The sequence below is a fragment of the Plectropomus leopardus genome, chromosome 11 (genome assembly GCF_026936395.1).
Source record: "Plectropomus leopardus strain MGB_pleo_1.0 chromosome 11, ASM2693639v1, whole genome shotgun sequence".
Classification (NCBI taxonomy): domain Eukaryota; kingdom Metazoa; phylum Chordata; class Actinopteri; order Perciformes; family Serranidae; genus Plectropomus; species Plectropomus leopardus.
This window is the reverse complement of record NC_142186.1, coordinates 9,776,474-9,795,637: the sequence shown is the minus strand read 5'-3', so window position 1 is coordinate 9,795,637 and position 19,164 is coordinate 9,776,474. Positions and strand designations below refer to the sequence as shown.

At 39.3% G+C, this 19,164-nt stretch overlaps 1 protein-coding gene across 1 annotated transcript in view; it reads right to left on the bottom strand.

Moving 5' to 3' along the window:
* The window catches only part of LOC121945207 (myelin basic protein-like), a 60,006-nt gene extending 43,441 nt beyond the window's left edge, over positions 1–16,565 (bottom strand). The window contains exon 1 of the mRNA XM_042489268.2: positions 16,308–16,565. Within this exon, the coding sequence (XP_042345202.1) occupies positions 16,308–16,329 (22 nt within the window). The 5' untranslated portion in view covers positions 16,330–16,565. The remainder of the gene's footprint in view (positions 1–16,307) is intronic.
* Positions 16,566–19,164: the final 2,599 nt, after the last annotated feature.

The window sequence follows — 19,164 nt, the reverse complement described above, 5'->3', positions numbered from 1 at the left end:
CATTGCAACATAAAAGGAAAGGCACTAGGTTATGGGGCTTGCTAATTCTTACCTTATAGGTATCAAGAGCCAGGTAGCATAACGCTAGCGGGTTTAGCATTGTCAGTTAGCTTCTCCAAAAAAGCGACGTGATGACCAAATGTGAGCCGGCGAGGCTGTGCATTTGGTATGCAACTTACAGAGGCCACTTGTTCCCCTGCACAAAAAAAAAAAAAAAACACTAACACCTGCAAATATCTGGCTTTTGTATGTTTTATGAAAGGTTACATTTGGCATTCACACCAGGGTCAAATGACTCTGCAGTGGTCATGGGTATTTATCACCTCTGGCTCTGATCGGCAGTGATGGAAGCACAACACCTTGGGAAACTTGTTCATTTTAGCCCCCTTACCAGCAAAATGCAGTGTCCACCAACACAAAACACAATCTGTCGATCCAAATTAGTCTGAATCCAGTTTGAAAGAGAGACTGAATAAGTAAGACATGCAAATGAAAAAGTAACCACCTTGCCTCTATCTGTTCTGCTTTCTACTGTACTCATGTATATACATACATGTACACACACAGAGAAAGTCATACTCATCTGTTGCACTGCCGTGCTTACAGCTCTGGGCTACTTGCAATGGGAAAGGAATCTATCATCTATTTTTAGGTAGGTTAGGTTTAGGTTTACCCCAGTTTAAAAAACGTGTACATGTGCTAATTGTGGGGTGTGACATAGGCTGTAAGGCACCGCCCCTGGCTGACACACCAAGATTTTAGAAAGTCAGATAAAATAAGGTTGTCAGTTTGATCCACAGCTCCTCCTGTCAATATGTTGAAGTGTATGAGAAAAAAATGATCCAAGTGCCTTGGACAAAAGGCATTTAGAAAAAGGACATATGTGGCGTTCTGTTGTGTAATGTTACTGCAGGATCGCTACCTTTCATTTACATATGTAATGTGACACAAGCACATCACAACTCCTTTTCACTTTATGATATCACAGGATAAATCCAACACTCGTGCTGACATGTAACCATGGTTACCTTTGTCTTGTAAAAATATAGGCTACACGCCTGTTATTCTGACTGCTTATTTCATGATCGCTTCCTGAGCAGTTCACAATCAGCAGATGGATTTAATAGTAGTCTGGTTTTTGAATTTATGCTAAAAGGGTGTTTTGCTTTCACACCACAAATAAAGTCTAACTTCCAAGAGTCTTCTTGGAAACAGACCCTCCTTTTAAGGCTGCCTCAGTCTGGGTTCTTGGCTTGCACTGGATTTTGGTTGTAAACTTTCACACAGTTCCCAAAACAAATCCAACTAAATGGGCAAAAGCACCAGCTTTTAGTTAATTTTTCTGATGCACTGCTGTAAAACACTGCCTGCCAGTATCAGGAACCACTTCTTTAGTGTCATCAGCCTTGAATCTGACACAGTTCTCCACAGCCGATGAGCCATCTTTATAAATAACAACTTATTGTTTTGCCACAGGTTGCCGTAAATTAGTCTCATCCTCACCATAATCTAGTGCACTGGTCATGGGAAAAAGGAAACAACAGAAGTGCTATTCTATCATACAAATTGCTGCTCAATTACAGGCTTTAATGATTCCAATGATTAAAAACATTCATCACAATGTCCCCAGTAATTGTGCAGCACTTACAGGTGAGGGCTACATGAGAGACTGTGTCAGTGTTTTCTGTTTCACTGTGTCTCACACAATGGGCCTCATGCAGCAATATTCTCTTACATTTCTCTTGTATTTTCTCTTGATTTTCTGGTAAGACAACATATAAGAGAAGTCAACTCCAGATGCACCGAACGTTCTTATCAAACATAAATTTGCTCTTACCCAGGTGTGCTCAATGATGAATCCCTCGTGATCATAAAACACCTATTAGCACAGGTAAAACCCCCGAAAAACTATATAAGGGAAGGTTTAGTGCCATGTGCAAAGACTCTGGCACATGACCAAGACTGGATGGACGACACCAAAAAGGTTGTAAGAAGAATATAAACTTCAACAGGCTTGTTGTTACATAAACTTAAAACAGAGCAAGTATGATTTCAGAGAGATGTGTTGAAATATTAAAAGAAAAAGTACATATGCACAAAGGTTTAAATAAATGTAATAAATCAAAATAATTTGAATATTAAAAGAAAAGCAACAAGTCCTCATACATACGTTTAATATGAGAAGCTGGAGCCATGATACGTTTTTTGCATGAAAAATGACTTGCACTGTTAAAGAACAGCTGCCAATTAATTTTCTAATTAATTAACTATTTTCAGCTGCACTTGTTTATTTTCATATTTTTGATTGTGCACAAAAATCTTACTTTGTAAAGCAGCTCTCTAATAATAGTGGATTAATAAGAATAATATTTACCACTGAACTGTAGTGGAGTATAAAGTAGAAAGTGGCATAAAAAAGTAAAAAAGAAAAAAGAAAAAAGTAAACCTTAAATTTGAACTTTAGTAAAGTATTTGAGTAAATGTACTAGGTTATACATTCCAGCTCTGGTCAGCAGAGGGACACACAGAAACTGAAATTACAGTAACTGGGATCAATGCAGTAAGTGTAGTAGTATTCCTTTAGCCCTGATATTAAATAATCAAATCATTATAAATACTCTAAAACCATCTTAATTTGATTAAATAATATTCATGCATTTTTTAAACATTCCTCAAATGTAAAATTTATTTTTCCCTGTGCTGAACAACAATTTGTGGACTGTGTAAGTGAGAAGCTTTTCTCTTATCTTGTCACAAGTGCTTTGGACCTCTCGTGAAATTTTCTCTTACCTAAGAGAAAAGCGAAAATAAGAAATCATTGGTGAATCCCAAAAAATCAATGGGTATGAACAAAATAAGAACGAATCCTGGCTATGAGAAAAAATAAGAGAACATTTGTTCGTATATTGTTTCTTGCATGAGGCCGAATGTCAGGGCTTTTGAAAACAGTATATGTCAAACTAAATGACAACAGCAACACCTCCCCTAGATGGAGGACGGTAGACAAATGTAAGCACAGCTCTCTCCATGTGGTAGAAGTGAAAAATGTCTGTGAACTAAGGAGAGGCCTCAAGTGTCTGAGCTCAAAGCTCACAAACAATATCAAAACAAGAATTTTCATATCCAAATAAATATGACAAATGAAAGATTCCAACATATGCCAGTAAGAGCTGCCGTGCATTCATATGTGCAAGTGAGGAAAGGTGTAAAACTCTAAAAGTTTTTATAAAATGGTGAATATCTCTGCCTGCACCCACCACTCCAAGAAAAAAAAAAAGAATTTTTCCTCTACGGACCACTTTCCTTTTCTTTTAAATAATTATAGCAAGCATTTTTGGGCTTTTAGGAAAGCTTTGCAGCCATCTAAAAAAGCTTTTATCATTTTTGGCACCTTGACTATTTCCCTCTCTGGCCTTTCTTTATCTTATAACAATCCATGCACACAACATGGACAGTCACTTGTCAAAAATGATCAAGCTGCATTACAGTTTATGCTAAAAAAATATTTGGTAATGTGGTTCATTGATGGTCTGAAGCTGGTCCAAATGTGGATGTTGGCAAAAGCCTCTGACATTGTGATTGGCTGCACAGTCAAGAAAGCAGGAAACTCTGAACTGAAAAATGATCTTAATTCATTCATGAATGCAAAATGTGCCAACTCTATCATTCAAATTTCAAATGCACTAAGCCTCTCACATGCCCTTCTCACAGGTCAATCAGTCCACACACACAAGTTAATAAAGCCTTTGAACAACCAGGGTGAAAAAAAAATAAATAAATAAATCATGGCCAAATCAGTTCACACACGCGCACACAACTACACACACACACACACACACACACACACACACCTCACATCAACACACACACGATTTAGCACCTTACTTGCATTATGCAACTGTCAAATCAGGTTAATTGCATATAGTACACAGCCTCCCACAGTGAATAAAGACTAAGCATTGAGTGGTGTTATTACACCCATTGTCATTCAAACAGGAAGCACAGGGGAGCACTGTTGACCACTAGAGACAGTTTAAACAGTCTTTCATGTTCTCAGGGAGTAATAAGTATAATTAAAATCAAATGGAATCAGCTTAAAAAGTTCAAGATTATATATCGCAGCAATATAGCCCAAGATATTGAGCTCTGCACACAAAGGAAAATAATTTGCAACAACATATTAAAACATAATATTAACAGGACATCTTTGGCAAAAAAAAAAACTCTTTACAAACAGTGTCTCTTCTGATTTTCTGTCTCAAACAAGATGATGTTCGGATGCCTCTCTCTAGAAGGAGGAGCCATGTCTAGAAATATGTTTATCAATGCCTACCTGCAAACACATATTATCCCTGTAGGTAGCTGTCATGGCGAATGTTTTCTAACAGTAACCAAATCAACATCCAACAGGGCAACATTAGCATTCATTTAGTGTTTCTTAACACCTGACAAATGTAAATGCAATATTCACTTTCCTTTTAATACTAGTGTGATGCACTTACACTTTGGGGTTAATATCTTAATATCTCTGGCAGCTAAATTCTCCATCACGTTCGCTAACTAGCTAGTCGCTAATTTTGTCTGCTCTGCTGCAGGGGAGGTAACGTCATGGATGTATAAAAAGAAGTGAATAAATTGTTCTCGGAGGGGCATCCTTTATTACTAAATTGCTCAGTGATGCATGGAGCCAACGTTGTAGGCCGAGCAGCTAACTTCTGCCTGCCAAGTGACTACATTCTGGTTTAGTGCTCTGCTAACTAAACTAAAATCAGTCCTTTTGACACTAAAGAAGACCCTGTACACTATACGCTGACTTACATACATTGCTTTCACAATGCAAGTCTATAATAGTCTATACAATAAAAGCCTTTTTGGGCCCCATGGCCTTGCATGATGGGACCAGAAGTTGTGCACCTACAAAAATTGCAGGTACAGATATCAGTAATTAACACTGTAAAAACTGTCCGGCAGTTGTCCAGTATGGTAGCTATTCTTTCATCCCTGCTGATGCCAAACTACCAGCTAACCAACATAACCAGCTAACAGTTGCTATATCAGGCAGAAAAACTGTGAGTTAGACGATGGAGAGCATAATGGCAGTTGAATGTTAAAGGGTTCCCTGGACCGGTAAATTTGGCATGACAGTATATTTGTGCATGCTGAGGCATCTGAGTGACATGAACTGGTGTTTTCAGCAACTGGGCTAAAATGTGAACAAATGCTTGACTCACCCCAATCATGTATGCCTATAAATGAATCTGAAGTCTGTCCAAGGACATTAGAAGTAACCAATTTTGTTTACATGGTAACAGCTACTTGCTGTAGAAGGCTACAGCCCTTTTTTGGTGATGGGCAACTAGAAACATTTATTCAGACTGTCTCTTACATGCTAGATCTGTCCGTATTGTTGCAATGAGCTCATTCTTTTCCAAGTTTGAGCTTAGGTTCCTGTTGCACCATATACTGCTTAAGAGAGGCTTTAAGCAGCTTAAAGAAATCAAACGGCCAGATTCGCATGAACCTGTCAAGAATCAAATCAAGCAAACCCTGTTATAGACTCTAAGGGTATAAAAAATGTGTCTGGTTAAAGTTATGGCTGTAGACAGTCTAATTTATGATCCTGTCTGTATATTATATGGATAAAGAGGGAGTTTAAAATTTGTCAAATTTATCCCGTAGTCCCTGATAAATTACAGGATGACAGTCTTTCAATGAACATAAAGGAAACTGATGTTCTAGACTAGTGGATGGGGTTTTATTTTGTGCAGTTTTGCTCTTGGAATTGGCTGTTTAGAGCATAATCCTAAGTCTACACACAGCTAATTGTCCAATGTACTTACATGATACAGCCAGCCAAGAGATTAGAGACATATATTTTTTTTCTCAATATTTTTTTCTTAAATTAGCTTAAGAGTCTCACAACTTCCTATTTAAGTTGCATTTGTGAATGGAGAGAAGGGGCTGAATCATATCTGAGTGTGCTAGTAGTTAAGCCAAGACAGTCACAAACAGCACAAACGGAAGCTACAAAAATAAGATGGTTGATTTAACAAAGGGTGACAAACCTAATGCTAGTGACTGTGTGCATTCAGTTTAGCATAAAAGCAAATACCCACTTTGTTGGATGTTGGGAGATGTTGCAGGGACCCTGTGCAACTAAACCTAAGGCCTTGCAGCCAGTTTTGCTCTTGAACGTTACACAATCGAAGCTGTGATCCTGCAAGGACTTGCAAGAGAAGACTGTTGCATAACAGAGTGTGAGAGAGGGACATGCAGAGAGGAGTGAGAGGGGAGGGGTGATAGAACGCTGCCATTAAAACTCACCAGTAAGTAGTACTTTTTACACTAAATTAAAAAAAAAAAAACACAATTATTTGCCTGGTCATCACCTTTTTTCCCTCCCACATTGCCCTGTAATTTAGACAGAAAAAGAAAGGTGGTGGGAAATGTACAGCGAGAGAAAAAATGCAATCACTCCTTCCCAATTTAGCCCATAGAAGTTGCTCTTAATTGCCAGGTGTGACTGAGTGCATCTATTGAAACCTTTCTGTTTGCCTTTTAAATATACCATTACAATGGAAAAAGCTCTCATGATAGGGTGGCCACATGTGAGAGGCCAGCACCTGGAAGAATCCATTACCACTTAAGCAGAGTCTGCAGTACATATGAGCAATTATCTGTCTGAGCCGGCCATCACCTGAAGCTCTATGAAATCCACATCTGAGTTTACATGGCTTCAACAGGGGAGTCAATCTAACAAAAACCTGAATGTTGACATAAACCTATGTTCCTATGTTTCCTGCTTGCAGCACATACTGGATTAATTAAACCCTACTTTCTGTTCTCTGTGACCATTTCAGGTTTCCCTTTCACACCTGAGTGATGGAACAGAAATCCTCGAAAAAATGTTGTTTTTTTTTTGTCAGTGAGGACAACCAGTGCTTTGGCATTTTGTATAAAAGAGAGATGTTTGATACCAGCAAACAGATTACAGACAAGCAAAACGAATTTTACCCGTAATGAAGACCTTCTCTGGGTTGCCTGCTGCAAATTTGGTTTAGGTACCATTTTGTCAACCGATAAAAAGGACAATCCCTCACAGATTACTTTACCACACAGGTGGTAAAGCTATTCATCTCACAGACTCTAGGTCTGTTAAGACGAAAGGGATATTACCTTGCTGCAAAATAAATCTCCCTATCAGGATCAGATGAGCTGTTTCTACTGTAATGCTGACAAAAAGGGATAATAGGTTTCTCTACAACAGCCAGAGCAACATAAACTCTTGGGAGCAATAAGGCATGGAAACAACACCATTCAGAACAATGAGGCTTGCTTTATCAACCTGCAGCGAGCATGCTTACACTTTCATTTTGGAGAAACAATTACAAACATTGCCAAAACAATACTGCTCTGATAGATTTCCCAGGATTGCCCTGTGTGAAGTGTACTTCCTCAATCTAAGGGTCGGTGAGCTTGAATCTGACTGTTATGGGTCTATGACTCACATAAAAGATGGCTTCGAGGAGTAAACAAGTAAACAATGAGGTGCATTTTTTTATTCTTTCTTTCTTTCTCTCTTGCTGTTGCATCAACATGTCTATCGCTACAAAGATTCAAGTCTAAGTTTCCCACAAAGGCACAGATAAAAAAAAAAAAAAATTAAGATTTTGTTGAAAATTGAAAAGATTTTGTTTGGTTTGGATTTAAAATTGTTTTTGGTCAGTTAATCTGCTAACACAGGGTCACTAAAGTTCTGAACAAACAGGAAACAAAGCAGAAAAAGAGTCAGTTGGATTGCATTATCGTAGATTCATGCATCCTGTCTGGCGGTCAACTTTAATTCTTTCCCCGCCATTGTCGAGATTTTCCGTCAACCTATGTTTTCAGTGTAGGTGACACTGTAACGGATGTTGTGCAATAAAAACACGTCTAAAAACAAATTAACAAGACGATCTAAGGTCCCAGGGTGACGGGAGGAGAGAACTACTAATGTGCTGACTCTATTGCTATTAAGCAGTTTTTCTGACCCTTTCTGCTGCATTATATTTAAAAAGCAACAAGAGACACATTAAGCGACTTATTTAGATCATCACAGGACAAGGAGGAAATATATTTTATAATCACATGCCCGCTCTTTACGGTAACTGCACCGCTGTCAGCGCTCATCAGGCCAACGTCTCCCCCCTCTCTTCTCCTGCGCCAGGTGTGCGTGTGTGTGTGAGACAGTGACAGGACGAGATGAGACGCTGCTCGCTGACATCTGATGTTAGATTCCTTCCAACTCACAACAAGCAGAACAACATGTAAATATGCAGTTCGCAACAGAGCTGCTTAGGGATTGTTCTGTAGCTGTGGTGCTTCCTGACATTTTAGGGAATGTTCGACTCTATAGTTCCACTATAACTCAAACAGAATATTATTTTCGGCATGATTTTTGTACAATTCAAGTTAACATAAGAAAATAGGAGGAAAAAACAAAAACATGAAAAAAATTCATTAATATTGCTCTTGAAAATGACTTTCTTTTTCAAAAATGCGTTTTTGCTCTTTATCTTGATGTATTCATATAAATATTCAAAAAACAAAATATTCTGGAGGTCTTGAGAGTAAATATGACCAAAAAGTGCTGGCGCTGGCTGGCAACTAAATAGAAAGAGTTTATAACACCACTTCAAAGGGATACACTTTGCTCATTTTCAATCACTTTCCTATTACAGTGCGGGTATTATGTGTAAATAAATGTGGGTAAATGTCTCCCCATTTTGTCTGCGCCCATATCTCCCTGCTCATTTGCCAGTAAAAATTTGGCTTTCACTGGTTTTAAAACTGTCGCTCGAACTACGAGATATGAGAATTTGTGGACAGCAAGTGGGTGCCATACTGTTTCCTGTACTGCGTAAACAAAGGCTGAAAAACTCTGATCAAACTATGAAACTTAGCAGTACCAATCAAATACGAACCAAGATTCTGTAACTGTGTTGCCTATTTCTCCCCTAAAATGTTGTCAAAAACATATTCAAGCGCAAAGTTTGGCTGTAATACAAGTATTTGTAAACTGGAAGTGGACATCATACTGTTTCCTGTAATCTCTAAATGGAGGCTGATAAAAAAAAATCAAAATTCACAATAAAATGAAAACTAAACAGTGCTGATCAAATATGGACCACGATTGTTTAACTGAGTTGCCTTTTTTTTTTTATTCAAATGTTTTCAGTAACATATTTCAGTGTACTGCTTGACTGTAATAATAGATGATTTCTTAGCAGCTGACCACTGTGTTGTTTTTGGACTAGCCAAAACTAACTTGCATTACATCAATCACCAAAAGGAGCATGCATTCTGAATTTTATTGCTTTTCTACCTCTCGCAAAAGCGAATACCACAGTTCTTTTTACCTGGCCTAACAGCACCAATTTCAAAAGGATTTGAGTCTTTCTACTGCATAGACAGCCTAGTTTTCTGCATAGACCATCTTTCCAGTAGTGAAATACTTTGATATGTTGGAGACCTAATTTAAATGTTAACATTAACTGTTGGGCTACGGACTAAAGAAAAAGACAGCTTGAGTTCACCCAAAAGTGGCAGTAAGTCCGACCAGCAGTGAAATGCAGCTGTTGTGTTACAGCAGATTTGGCTTCTCAAGGTGCTAGCAAACCAACACAGTGCATAAAAATAAGCACAGAAGAACCAACAGATAGCTCATACCACCAGTGTTTAACTACATACCTTTAAAAGCTACCCTTATGGCTAAAAACGACGGCAGAAATAAACAAGTTTACAATTTTCACATATTTCTGTTTTTCAAATCAATTGCCAGTTGTCTATATGGGAATAATTGTTGTTGTTGGCACAACACCACTGTGATTCAACGTATAGTGATGTACTTATCTACAGTGCATATATTCGACAGTTACTGCTATGTCCATATTTAATGTAACAGGAAGCCTGTCTGGATTAATGCTGCACAACATGCTGACGAACTTATTTCTCAATCTACCACTAAAGCTGGAAGTGGCTGGAACACGCATGCATCTGTCTGCCGTTGCCTGGTTCCTTTGTTTCGCTTTAAGATTACTCTTGTGCGTGATAGACAACACAACAGCTTCTTTTTAAACCCTCTGGCTGCCCTCAGTGACTGCACCCTGTTACACTCTAGTGAGAGTCAATTACGTAATGAGTACGGAGCATGTTTGTGTTTGTAGAGGGGACAAGAGGGGACGCGAAAGAGAGTGATGAGATGAGAAATGGTGATAGAGTTATACACTGCCTATCTACCATTGAAAAAACTCTACTCTTGAAATGAGATTTGAGGTCAAAGGTCAACATCTGTCCCTGACAGACAGCATCTGTTTGTGCAGAGATGAGTGCAGGCTGCAGGAAGTCTTACTTCCTTTCACTCTCCTTCTCTTTTCGTTTTGACTCGTCTTGTTTCTGAGAGGTTGGCAGAGCAAGGTAGTCATGTTTGAAAAGTCTACGTCAAGGTGAAAGTGTGAGTAAGAGCAATACTTGGCATGTAAGGACTTTGGGAGTGTTGTCTTTTTTTCTTACCTTTCCAAAAAACACAGGAAAAGTGTAAGGGACAGATTTAATGGTATATTTATGTGCTGTAAGTTAACATGTTGTCAATAGCAATGCGTCAAAGGACATATCAGATGCCAAAACCACCACTATCATGGTTTGTTTAAGTTGTTACAGTGTCATATATTTTTGGTTAAGACAACTGCAAGGTAAACAGTAAAAATACGGTGTTCACATTAGAAAGTAACTGACTAGCATATATGTGACTGGCCAACATCACATTGCAGCCAAAGTAGAGCCAGGATCAACTTTTTTAAGGGATGAGGCACTATTTTGCTAATGCCCCATGTGTCGGCACAACCACTGCACTGACAGACTGGCCTCATTTAGATAAATAAGAGGGCTACGTTTTTGATGCAGAGCTGAATGCAGATTAACTGAGAGTTATCTAGGGAGGCCTACCCTGTAATACAATAACAATGCATCTTTATTCCTGTTTCTTCTACATGGAACATCAGTTGCAGAGTATGCTAACTTTTTGCCAGGAAAACGTAGCTTTAGCATCAGTCTTCTTGCAAGTATCATAAAGCCATCAAGATCACATTTAAAACTCTTTCATAAGATTCTCATGAGTTGGAAAAATTAAGAAGTTAGCCAGTGACATTGGTTTCACTCAACCATAGCTCAGTTAGCCAGTTAGCTAAGGCTAATTAGATCAAACAGTATCATTTGTCATTCCCCATTTAGAAATGAGAGGCCTACATGTGACCTTTGTTTGATATTCCTTTGATATTCTGATGACTGGCAAGCGGCAGACAAAATACACTCACAAAGAACAAGACTATGGTACCAACTTCATCCTCAGTTATTTAAGTTTTCAGATTGACTTTCGGTGGATTCACTGGAATCATATCTGCAAATTCTGGAAGATCACCCAACCAGAGGAATGCTAAGCTGATTGGCAAACTCTTCACTAACGGATAAAGCTCTGCACTTATGCTTATCACTGCTATTACAACATATCCATAACCATCACGTTCCTTTCTTGATCAGTAGTTCTTAGTCTTTTTAATGTCAAAGACCCCTAAATTGATACACATTAGGTCACAGACTCCCCTTTTGAGAAGTTTACAGCTTTGGCTGTTAGATATGATTGTGAAAAGAGATGAAAATGTCGAAAATGAAACCTATTCGCAATGGGCTCACTTCTATGGTGAATTAAATAGTGAGAATAAACTATTCCCCATCTTTCTGGGGACCACTTGTAAGTCCCTCAAGTTGAAAACCATTGTACCACTGTACCACTAGATAACAATGCCAGTCTTGTTTGAGCTCAACATTGTGAATAAGTGAGCGCAGTGGTGTAGAAGAGAGTATACGCAGATACACAGGGTATATCCACCTCTTTTTCTACCCACCTATCAGCCAAAAAGCCACTGGAATATAAAGAACAGTATATCCACTTCCTCCTCTGTAACCTACCCATCTACTAAGTTGTACACCCACCTCACCAACTACCACTACACTACTAAGTGAGTACAGTTGTCCGTGGGATCAGGCTAGAAGAGAAGTTAGAGTTCTGTTAATCTTGGAACCCATCAGCCATCGGTCTGATAAGCCTCTTGGGGCAACAGCCAATATTTCGCTGGTTCCAGTTTATCCAGCGGATATCTGGGCAAAGACAACTTCGGTAAACCATTCATTTTGGCTTATCTCTGTAAACATAAAGTATATCTGCATATATATCAGACCATAGCTGATGGGTTACAACACTGCATTTCAGCCAATGCATTTTGCCCCCTTGTTTTCCACATGGACTATTTACCTGCCACTCAAACCTAATTGGTCAATACTACACTGACTACAAACGGGGTACAAAAGGATACGAGAACGCTTGTGATACTAAAATCTTGTCTCCTTGCCTACAGATTCTGCACACATTTGTGTTTGTAGAGATCAGACACACAAAAAGCACAGACAGGACAAAAACACAAAGTTGTGGTACTACACACATCATGTTTCAGTTTTTAAAATCACTTGCCATTGTTTCACTGAAATTACAACAGAAATTTTTGTCAGTTCACGTCACAAAACCAGAGGAATGTTATGCTGGTTGGTTAACTGCACTGATGCTCATCACTGCTATTATCACATAATCATGAGCATCACTGCTTCTCCTAGATAACAATGCCAGTCTAGTTCAACCTCAACACTGTGAATAAGTGAGGACTGTTGTATGTGTGACCCGGCTAGAAGAGAAGTCAGAGTTTTGTCAGCTCAGTGACCAATGAGTCATGAGCGTCAGGCTGTACTCCAGCAGTTCCACCACTGACACAATGTTTGCCTGTAGGTTGCGGGTGCCTGTCTGAGACACCATGGTGCCTGTCTGAGACACCATGGTGCCTGTCTGAGACACCAGGGTCATGCTTTCTTACTGTAGTTTTCTACTTTCTTGACATAAGATAATTGCAAATTCCATCTGTGTCTTGCACACACACTCAGATGTTGAATGTCGGGATGGGGTGTTGGGGGTGTATGGACAAATATACAGCTGTTATTCTGCACATTCTTGAAAAGGCACATATGGCTCTGAGGGAACTCCTGCTGAAAAACAACACTCCCAGGGGTCCAATGACATGTTTAGCTATTGCTTTGTTAATCTAAGCATATACAGTATTTGTTTTGCTTTATGCATGGGCACCAATGGCCAATGGAGACAACCACTGCTATCTGAGGTCTGCTGCCTATAAGCTAAGCAACAACCTTTTGACTTGGATCTGGAGGCAAAGTATTCTGTTTAACCATCTGATGAGATCCCTACGAGGGAGCAAAGACACTCCTGGCTGTGACGCCACTGTGGATGACAGGACCACCCTGTGTTGACTGGCAGCACAACGCCTTGGGTAAAACTAACAAAACTATTGCGTTGTTGCAGAGGGGGTGTTCATATAGCAGCAGGTAATGTGACTCAACCTGTCTGCCAAGAACAGGCGCAGACAGGAGGGGAAGTGAGAGTAGAGAGGAAGTTGGTATGTCTTTGGGGACGGAAGTTGACTAACCCCAGTGTATCACCTGCAAAGCACAGATATGGCGTGCAGTCACATGCACATCCAGTGAGCAAGATGGAAAACTTCACTTAGTATGGAAATAACAGAGCCATCTACTTTTCACCAAACTGTCAGCAAAACTAGACTTACAGCAAGGCCTGCTGGTACACTGTAAATTCTGACAAGTTGATTTTACTTTAAAAATTCTAGGAAACTGATTGCCTTCAAAACTTTAGATAAATATAACTATTAATCTTAATTTCTGTTTACTTTATATCTAATTGTTAAGTTTATTAAAAAGTTATTATATATCAGTTATATTTACATAATTGTGTGAAGCTGATGCAACTTTTTTTAAAAAAATGACAAGTTTAATCAAATCAATCTTTCTAAGTTTTAGCGACTTTAGTAAACCAAGTATACTGTGCAATGTATCTGTATTCTGCTGGTTGCAAATGAATCAATCATATTTATGCATTCTTAAACATGTTAACGAAACAGAACTCGCAAATCTCCTAACCTTATCACTGGCACAATCCTCTTTGTCACGATCAAAGACATACTAACTTGCTTTACAGAAGTTAATGGCGCTTAGAAATAACAAGGTCATTTCACTTGTCATTTTTAAGCTGCAACAACTTCCCAAAATTGAGTATACACAGCTAACTTTCAAGTAAACTTAACACTTAGATAAAAGTAAACATAAATTAATTATAGTTATATTCACTTACCCTCTTCAAGGCAATTAAAATATTAACATTTAGATATAAAGTATACATAAATTAATATTTATAGTTATATTCTCTTTCGTTCTTCAAGGCAATCAAGTTTCGAAGATTACTTTAAGTAAAATCAACGTGATTTTGTAGTGTATAAGCTCGCCTTGTAGATAAATACAAAGGAATGCAGACTGCCACACGTGACAGCTCTTGGTATTTTCCCTCTTAGCTGAGCTGAGGTAAATCCAAATGCAAAGGAATGCATGCCTTCCAAGCTCAGGTAGTCGAAAGCAAACAGAGGTTTCTCCTAAAACTATGTGAAGGTTAAACCACAACTGTTGGCATCCTGCTATGTCTGTGTCAAAACAAGCTTTTCGTCTTGTTCATAATCCTTGACATGCCTATTAGATCATCTGGTAAATCATCCCAAAAAGTTTTCTTTCACTGAAGCACCGATCTGTATCAAAAGTTAAACATACAATCAAGTTTTCTGCCATGTGTGACCATGACAGCAGGATTTCCACATGGTGCACCTAATATGATTAATTGAGAACAAGATTCCTCAGTGCTTCAGCTAACATGGTCAGCTTTGTGTTCCACAAAAAGGTGAGGATGAAGCAAACATGCAGTTTGTATCAAATGGAGCCAGAGGTTACCTTGCTGACTGTTCTCTGCCCTGCAGGCTTTAATAAATCAGTGCAGTTCCGACTTAAGCAGCCACTCATGTGTGAGCACTTTATTTATAGGCTGTGCATAACAGTGACAGTGAACAAGCATGTCACCACTTTGAGATCTACTCTCGCTCTTTTTCTTACATGAAACTAGCAGACCGTGTGTAGAAATGACAGCCATATGTTGCCGCTACATCTTGGCAGCTCTCTTCTTCAACAGACCAACAGTGCAGCAAGGCTCAACAGTTGTTCTGTTCAGTTAAGCAAATAAAGCCCGTATGGTTCCTGTTACAGGCCTTCACTGTCTGGTTTTATGTAAACTCGAGTAACAAGTGGAGCTTGCTGCTGACAAGTCCTTGCTTGGGATGCAGAATGATGTAATATTTAATTTCCTCCAGGCTTCACAGTCTGTATTTTTTTGGATCATAAAAACCAGCAGACCAGTCTATCCACTGGCAAAGACAAAAAAGGCAATATATATAAACCACTAACGGTACCCTCTCATATATGGTCCGTAAGTATAAGTGCAAAATCCCATTTCAAATCTTACAATTTAAAGAAGACAAGGTTTGTTGTACAAAGCCATGCCTAGTGTTGCATGATTTATACTTTAGACAAATTGTTACAACCTTATGATATATTCGGCATATATATGATCTGCCTATTAACGTGCGTATTTGATTAGGTTTAAACAAAATAACTGGTTTCCACGTTTGTCTAACAGCCCACTGCCGCCAAAACACGCTGGGGTTTCCGGTAGCGAGGAGCGTGGACCATTTAGAAAACTCTGAATTTTAGTGGGTTTAAGTCCTGTTTGGCGTATGGTTTGTATGCCGAATTAAAGACAACTGTTTAATAATCGACAGCAGGCCTTTAATTGTATTAAACACGCTGTGTGATACTGCCAGTAAACAAAAAAAACGTTAAATTGCTATACCTTATAACAGGGATTGGTAAAGCGAGAGAGAAGGCAGCAGAAAGGAGGGTGGTGGTTGGTAGTAGTAGTGGTGGGGGGCGACATTGCCAAAGCACATGACAAAGCAGTGACACTGTATGGTGGCAGTGATGCTTTAATAAACAACACTGACGACGACAGGTCTCACCGAGTCTTGGATGAGCAAGAAAATGACATACCGAGCATATTTTCCCTGCAGGTTTCGAAACGTCTGTTACGCACTGTAAACAAGTCGACGTGGATAAAATGTTTACTATCGCTGCACCAAGTATCGCGCAGTCGAAAACAAAGAACTAAAGAGATAGTATCCACCACATGTGTGTCAAGTCTTGACACAGGCTTTCTCGCCTTGTATTTGTGCTTGTCAATTTTACCAGGTCGACTGTGCACATACCCGTCTCTTGTGTCAAATGCATCCACAGCTGAGCCTTGTACTGGATATAACCAGCTGTCAGTCTTCCTTCAACAGTGGTCGACGGTGGTCGTCATCAACATCAACAATAACGCCTTTTTGCCGTTTATGGTTCGCCGCTGCTGAAATCACCAAAGAGTCTCCGTTAAAAAAAAAAAAGAAAAAGAAAAAGAAACGTGTCTCTGTGCTTCCTGATTTAGGTACAGCGGTGATGATGTTGTTTGTAAGGGGTGGGGCGGAATGCAGCTTTAGTCCGCCAAGAAATGAGGGCTAAAAAGCACGTTGGTGCACGTCTGTGCATGATTAGTAGCTCGTGCTTCATAGCAGGGAGGGTTAAATCAACGCGGGAAGCACTGTTGTGATTTTGAAATAAGGTCTCATATAGTACACAGAGAAATGAGCTAAACAGCTGCAGGGTTTGGTCAGTCAGAGTCAGTAAGCTAAAGACTGGTTTCCTGCACCACTCTGCTTTGTGTTCATTGTTGTCTCTGCACCATACCTGCAGCCATCAGGTGCTGTCAGTGCCTTGCTCAGGGGCAACGGTGATGTTAAAGAGCTGGGCGGCATTCACTGTAGACATAAAATCCCACTGCCATCTGCCATTAATTCATAAAACCACGGAAGGAAAAAAGGTCAAACGCATTAAACTGTGAAGATATAAGTCCAACAGAGTACAGAGTACTTTCTTTTTGCAACTTAATGTTCTGTTCCTCTCTTAAGTGAAACATGAGCATATAAAATATTGTATATTGTTATACACAGAATAAATAGGCCTAATGGAGGTAGCTACCATAATGTCATCCATTGGTTTGTGGACTACCGTTTTGAAGCCTCATTCTAGGCATTTTGGCTGTCACCATTATGTTTTTGTGGAGCTTGAAGTGACCTCCCCTCCTCTATAGGTTAGACCTATAGAAGAGGGGAGGAAATGAGACTGTGAGAGACATCTTGCAGACGCCCGTCATTTATGTGGCCACACACTTGAATATCTTCATCCTGAACAGTTTTACAAAAGGTCTGTTTTCAGTGACCAAAAACAATTTGCAGGTGGACAAAAGGCCAAGGCTTCATTTTCAGATATAATTATGTGTAGAGTAGGCCTTATTCTCAAAATGTTCATTGTTTACTTCTCTTAGGCCACTACAATTATTTGAACTCAGACACTACAATGACCCATTTTTTCTTTTACTCTCTTTAAACTATGAGACAAAAGAGAACTAAAAAATCATGTTCTGTTAAATTGGAGACGTTAATATTAAGAAACATTTCAATATGAAATGTCCAATTAGTCTTAGAGACAGTAATCAATGAAACTGATTGAATGAGTCTGCAACCACATGGTTGAGAGGCTGTATAATAAAGATAAACAACGCTCTGCTTACTCCACTGTAAAAAAAAAAAAAAAAAAAAATCTTGCGTTAGTGGCATATTAGTGACATTATTTGGAGCACACACAGCTGATTGGCACACTCAGCAGTCAATCATGTTGCCAAATTCCCTTTTTATAGCATGAAATAGCTCATTCAAACCAAACCAAATCAGAAAAACGAACAACTGAACATAATGTGATCAGAGCTACCTTAAATAACCATAACCATTTCTTTGATGTGCACTTCAAGTTTTTAGTTTGGCTCATGTCCCGTCTGCTAATGTGAAGAAGGTTGGGTTTACAACCTGTACTGCAGACAGCCATCAAGGAGCAATCAAGTTGTTTTGACTTCACTTTTGGGGAGTTGTTCCTTCGTCCATCTTCATATAGAGTCTATGGACCGTAGCATTAGCACTGCTTTGAGCAGCATGCTAACAGGCTATTAATTACAATGTAAACATGCTAATATTTAGCATGTATGATGTTTACCATGGCCAGTGTGTTAGCATGCTAACAAAGGAGTCATAGATTGTCACATGACAATTTATATAGCCATAGCTATCCTGCTGATAACTGATCTGATTTGATGCTGTAATACGATGATGCAGCAATGACCAGAAAAATCCAATCACCTGTGATAATGTATCTGGGGTGGGGGGGTGGGGGTCAGGTCCACTCCATGACTCAGTGCTCCTGATAGCGTTTGTGACTGCAGAGGCTTTGTGGGTGGTGGGTGGTGTAGGGTGTGGGGGTAGCAGGGCAGTAGAGACAGGGGGTTGCTGGCAAAATCAAGGGAGATCAGCCAAAGGCAGAGAAAATGACTCAACATTGTCAGTCATACAATAATAACCCATTAGCTTTGTGCCTGGACTGATTTTGACAAAGATACAGTAACTCGTTGTCATGGAAATAGCCAGGCCTCAGTTGAGGTAATGGGCCTAAGACAGCATGAATTATCCATCACAGTAACTCGGGGGAAGGGAGGAAGAAGTTTGTCGTCTATGTATCTGTATTGAGGGAAACGTTTGCTTATTGCTTAGCTGGACGTACGTGGTCATATTTCCTTTAAGCCAAATAGAAATCATGATATCCTAAGTTAGCTATTGATTGAAAATGAAACTCCACAATCATCGCATGGGGTCTGTTTTCACCAGTTTCAGACAAGGTTGAAGCAGATGGTGAATAAAAGGGCCTGAAACAGACACATCCTCATGATTTCATGTTTTTATGGATAACTGGATGTTTTGCTTGATTACTTCCTGAAAAAAAATCCATGTTTCTTGCTCTCATCTATATCTGTCCTAAATGTAATTATCCTGAGTGAAGGTCCTCATGCATACAGCAGCAAGATGGATTTCCTCTCATCCTAAATTAAAAGGTTCATTTAGATGTGGGTGGAAGGTTTTCCAGTGATGTATACAGTGTATCGTCTCATGCGGTTTTCTGGTTTGTTTGTTTGTAAATAAATAA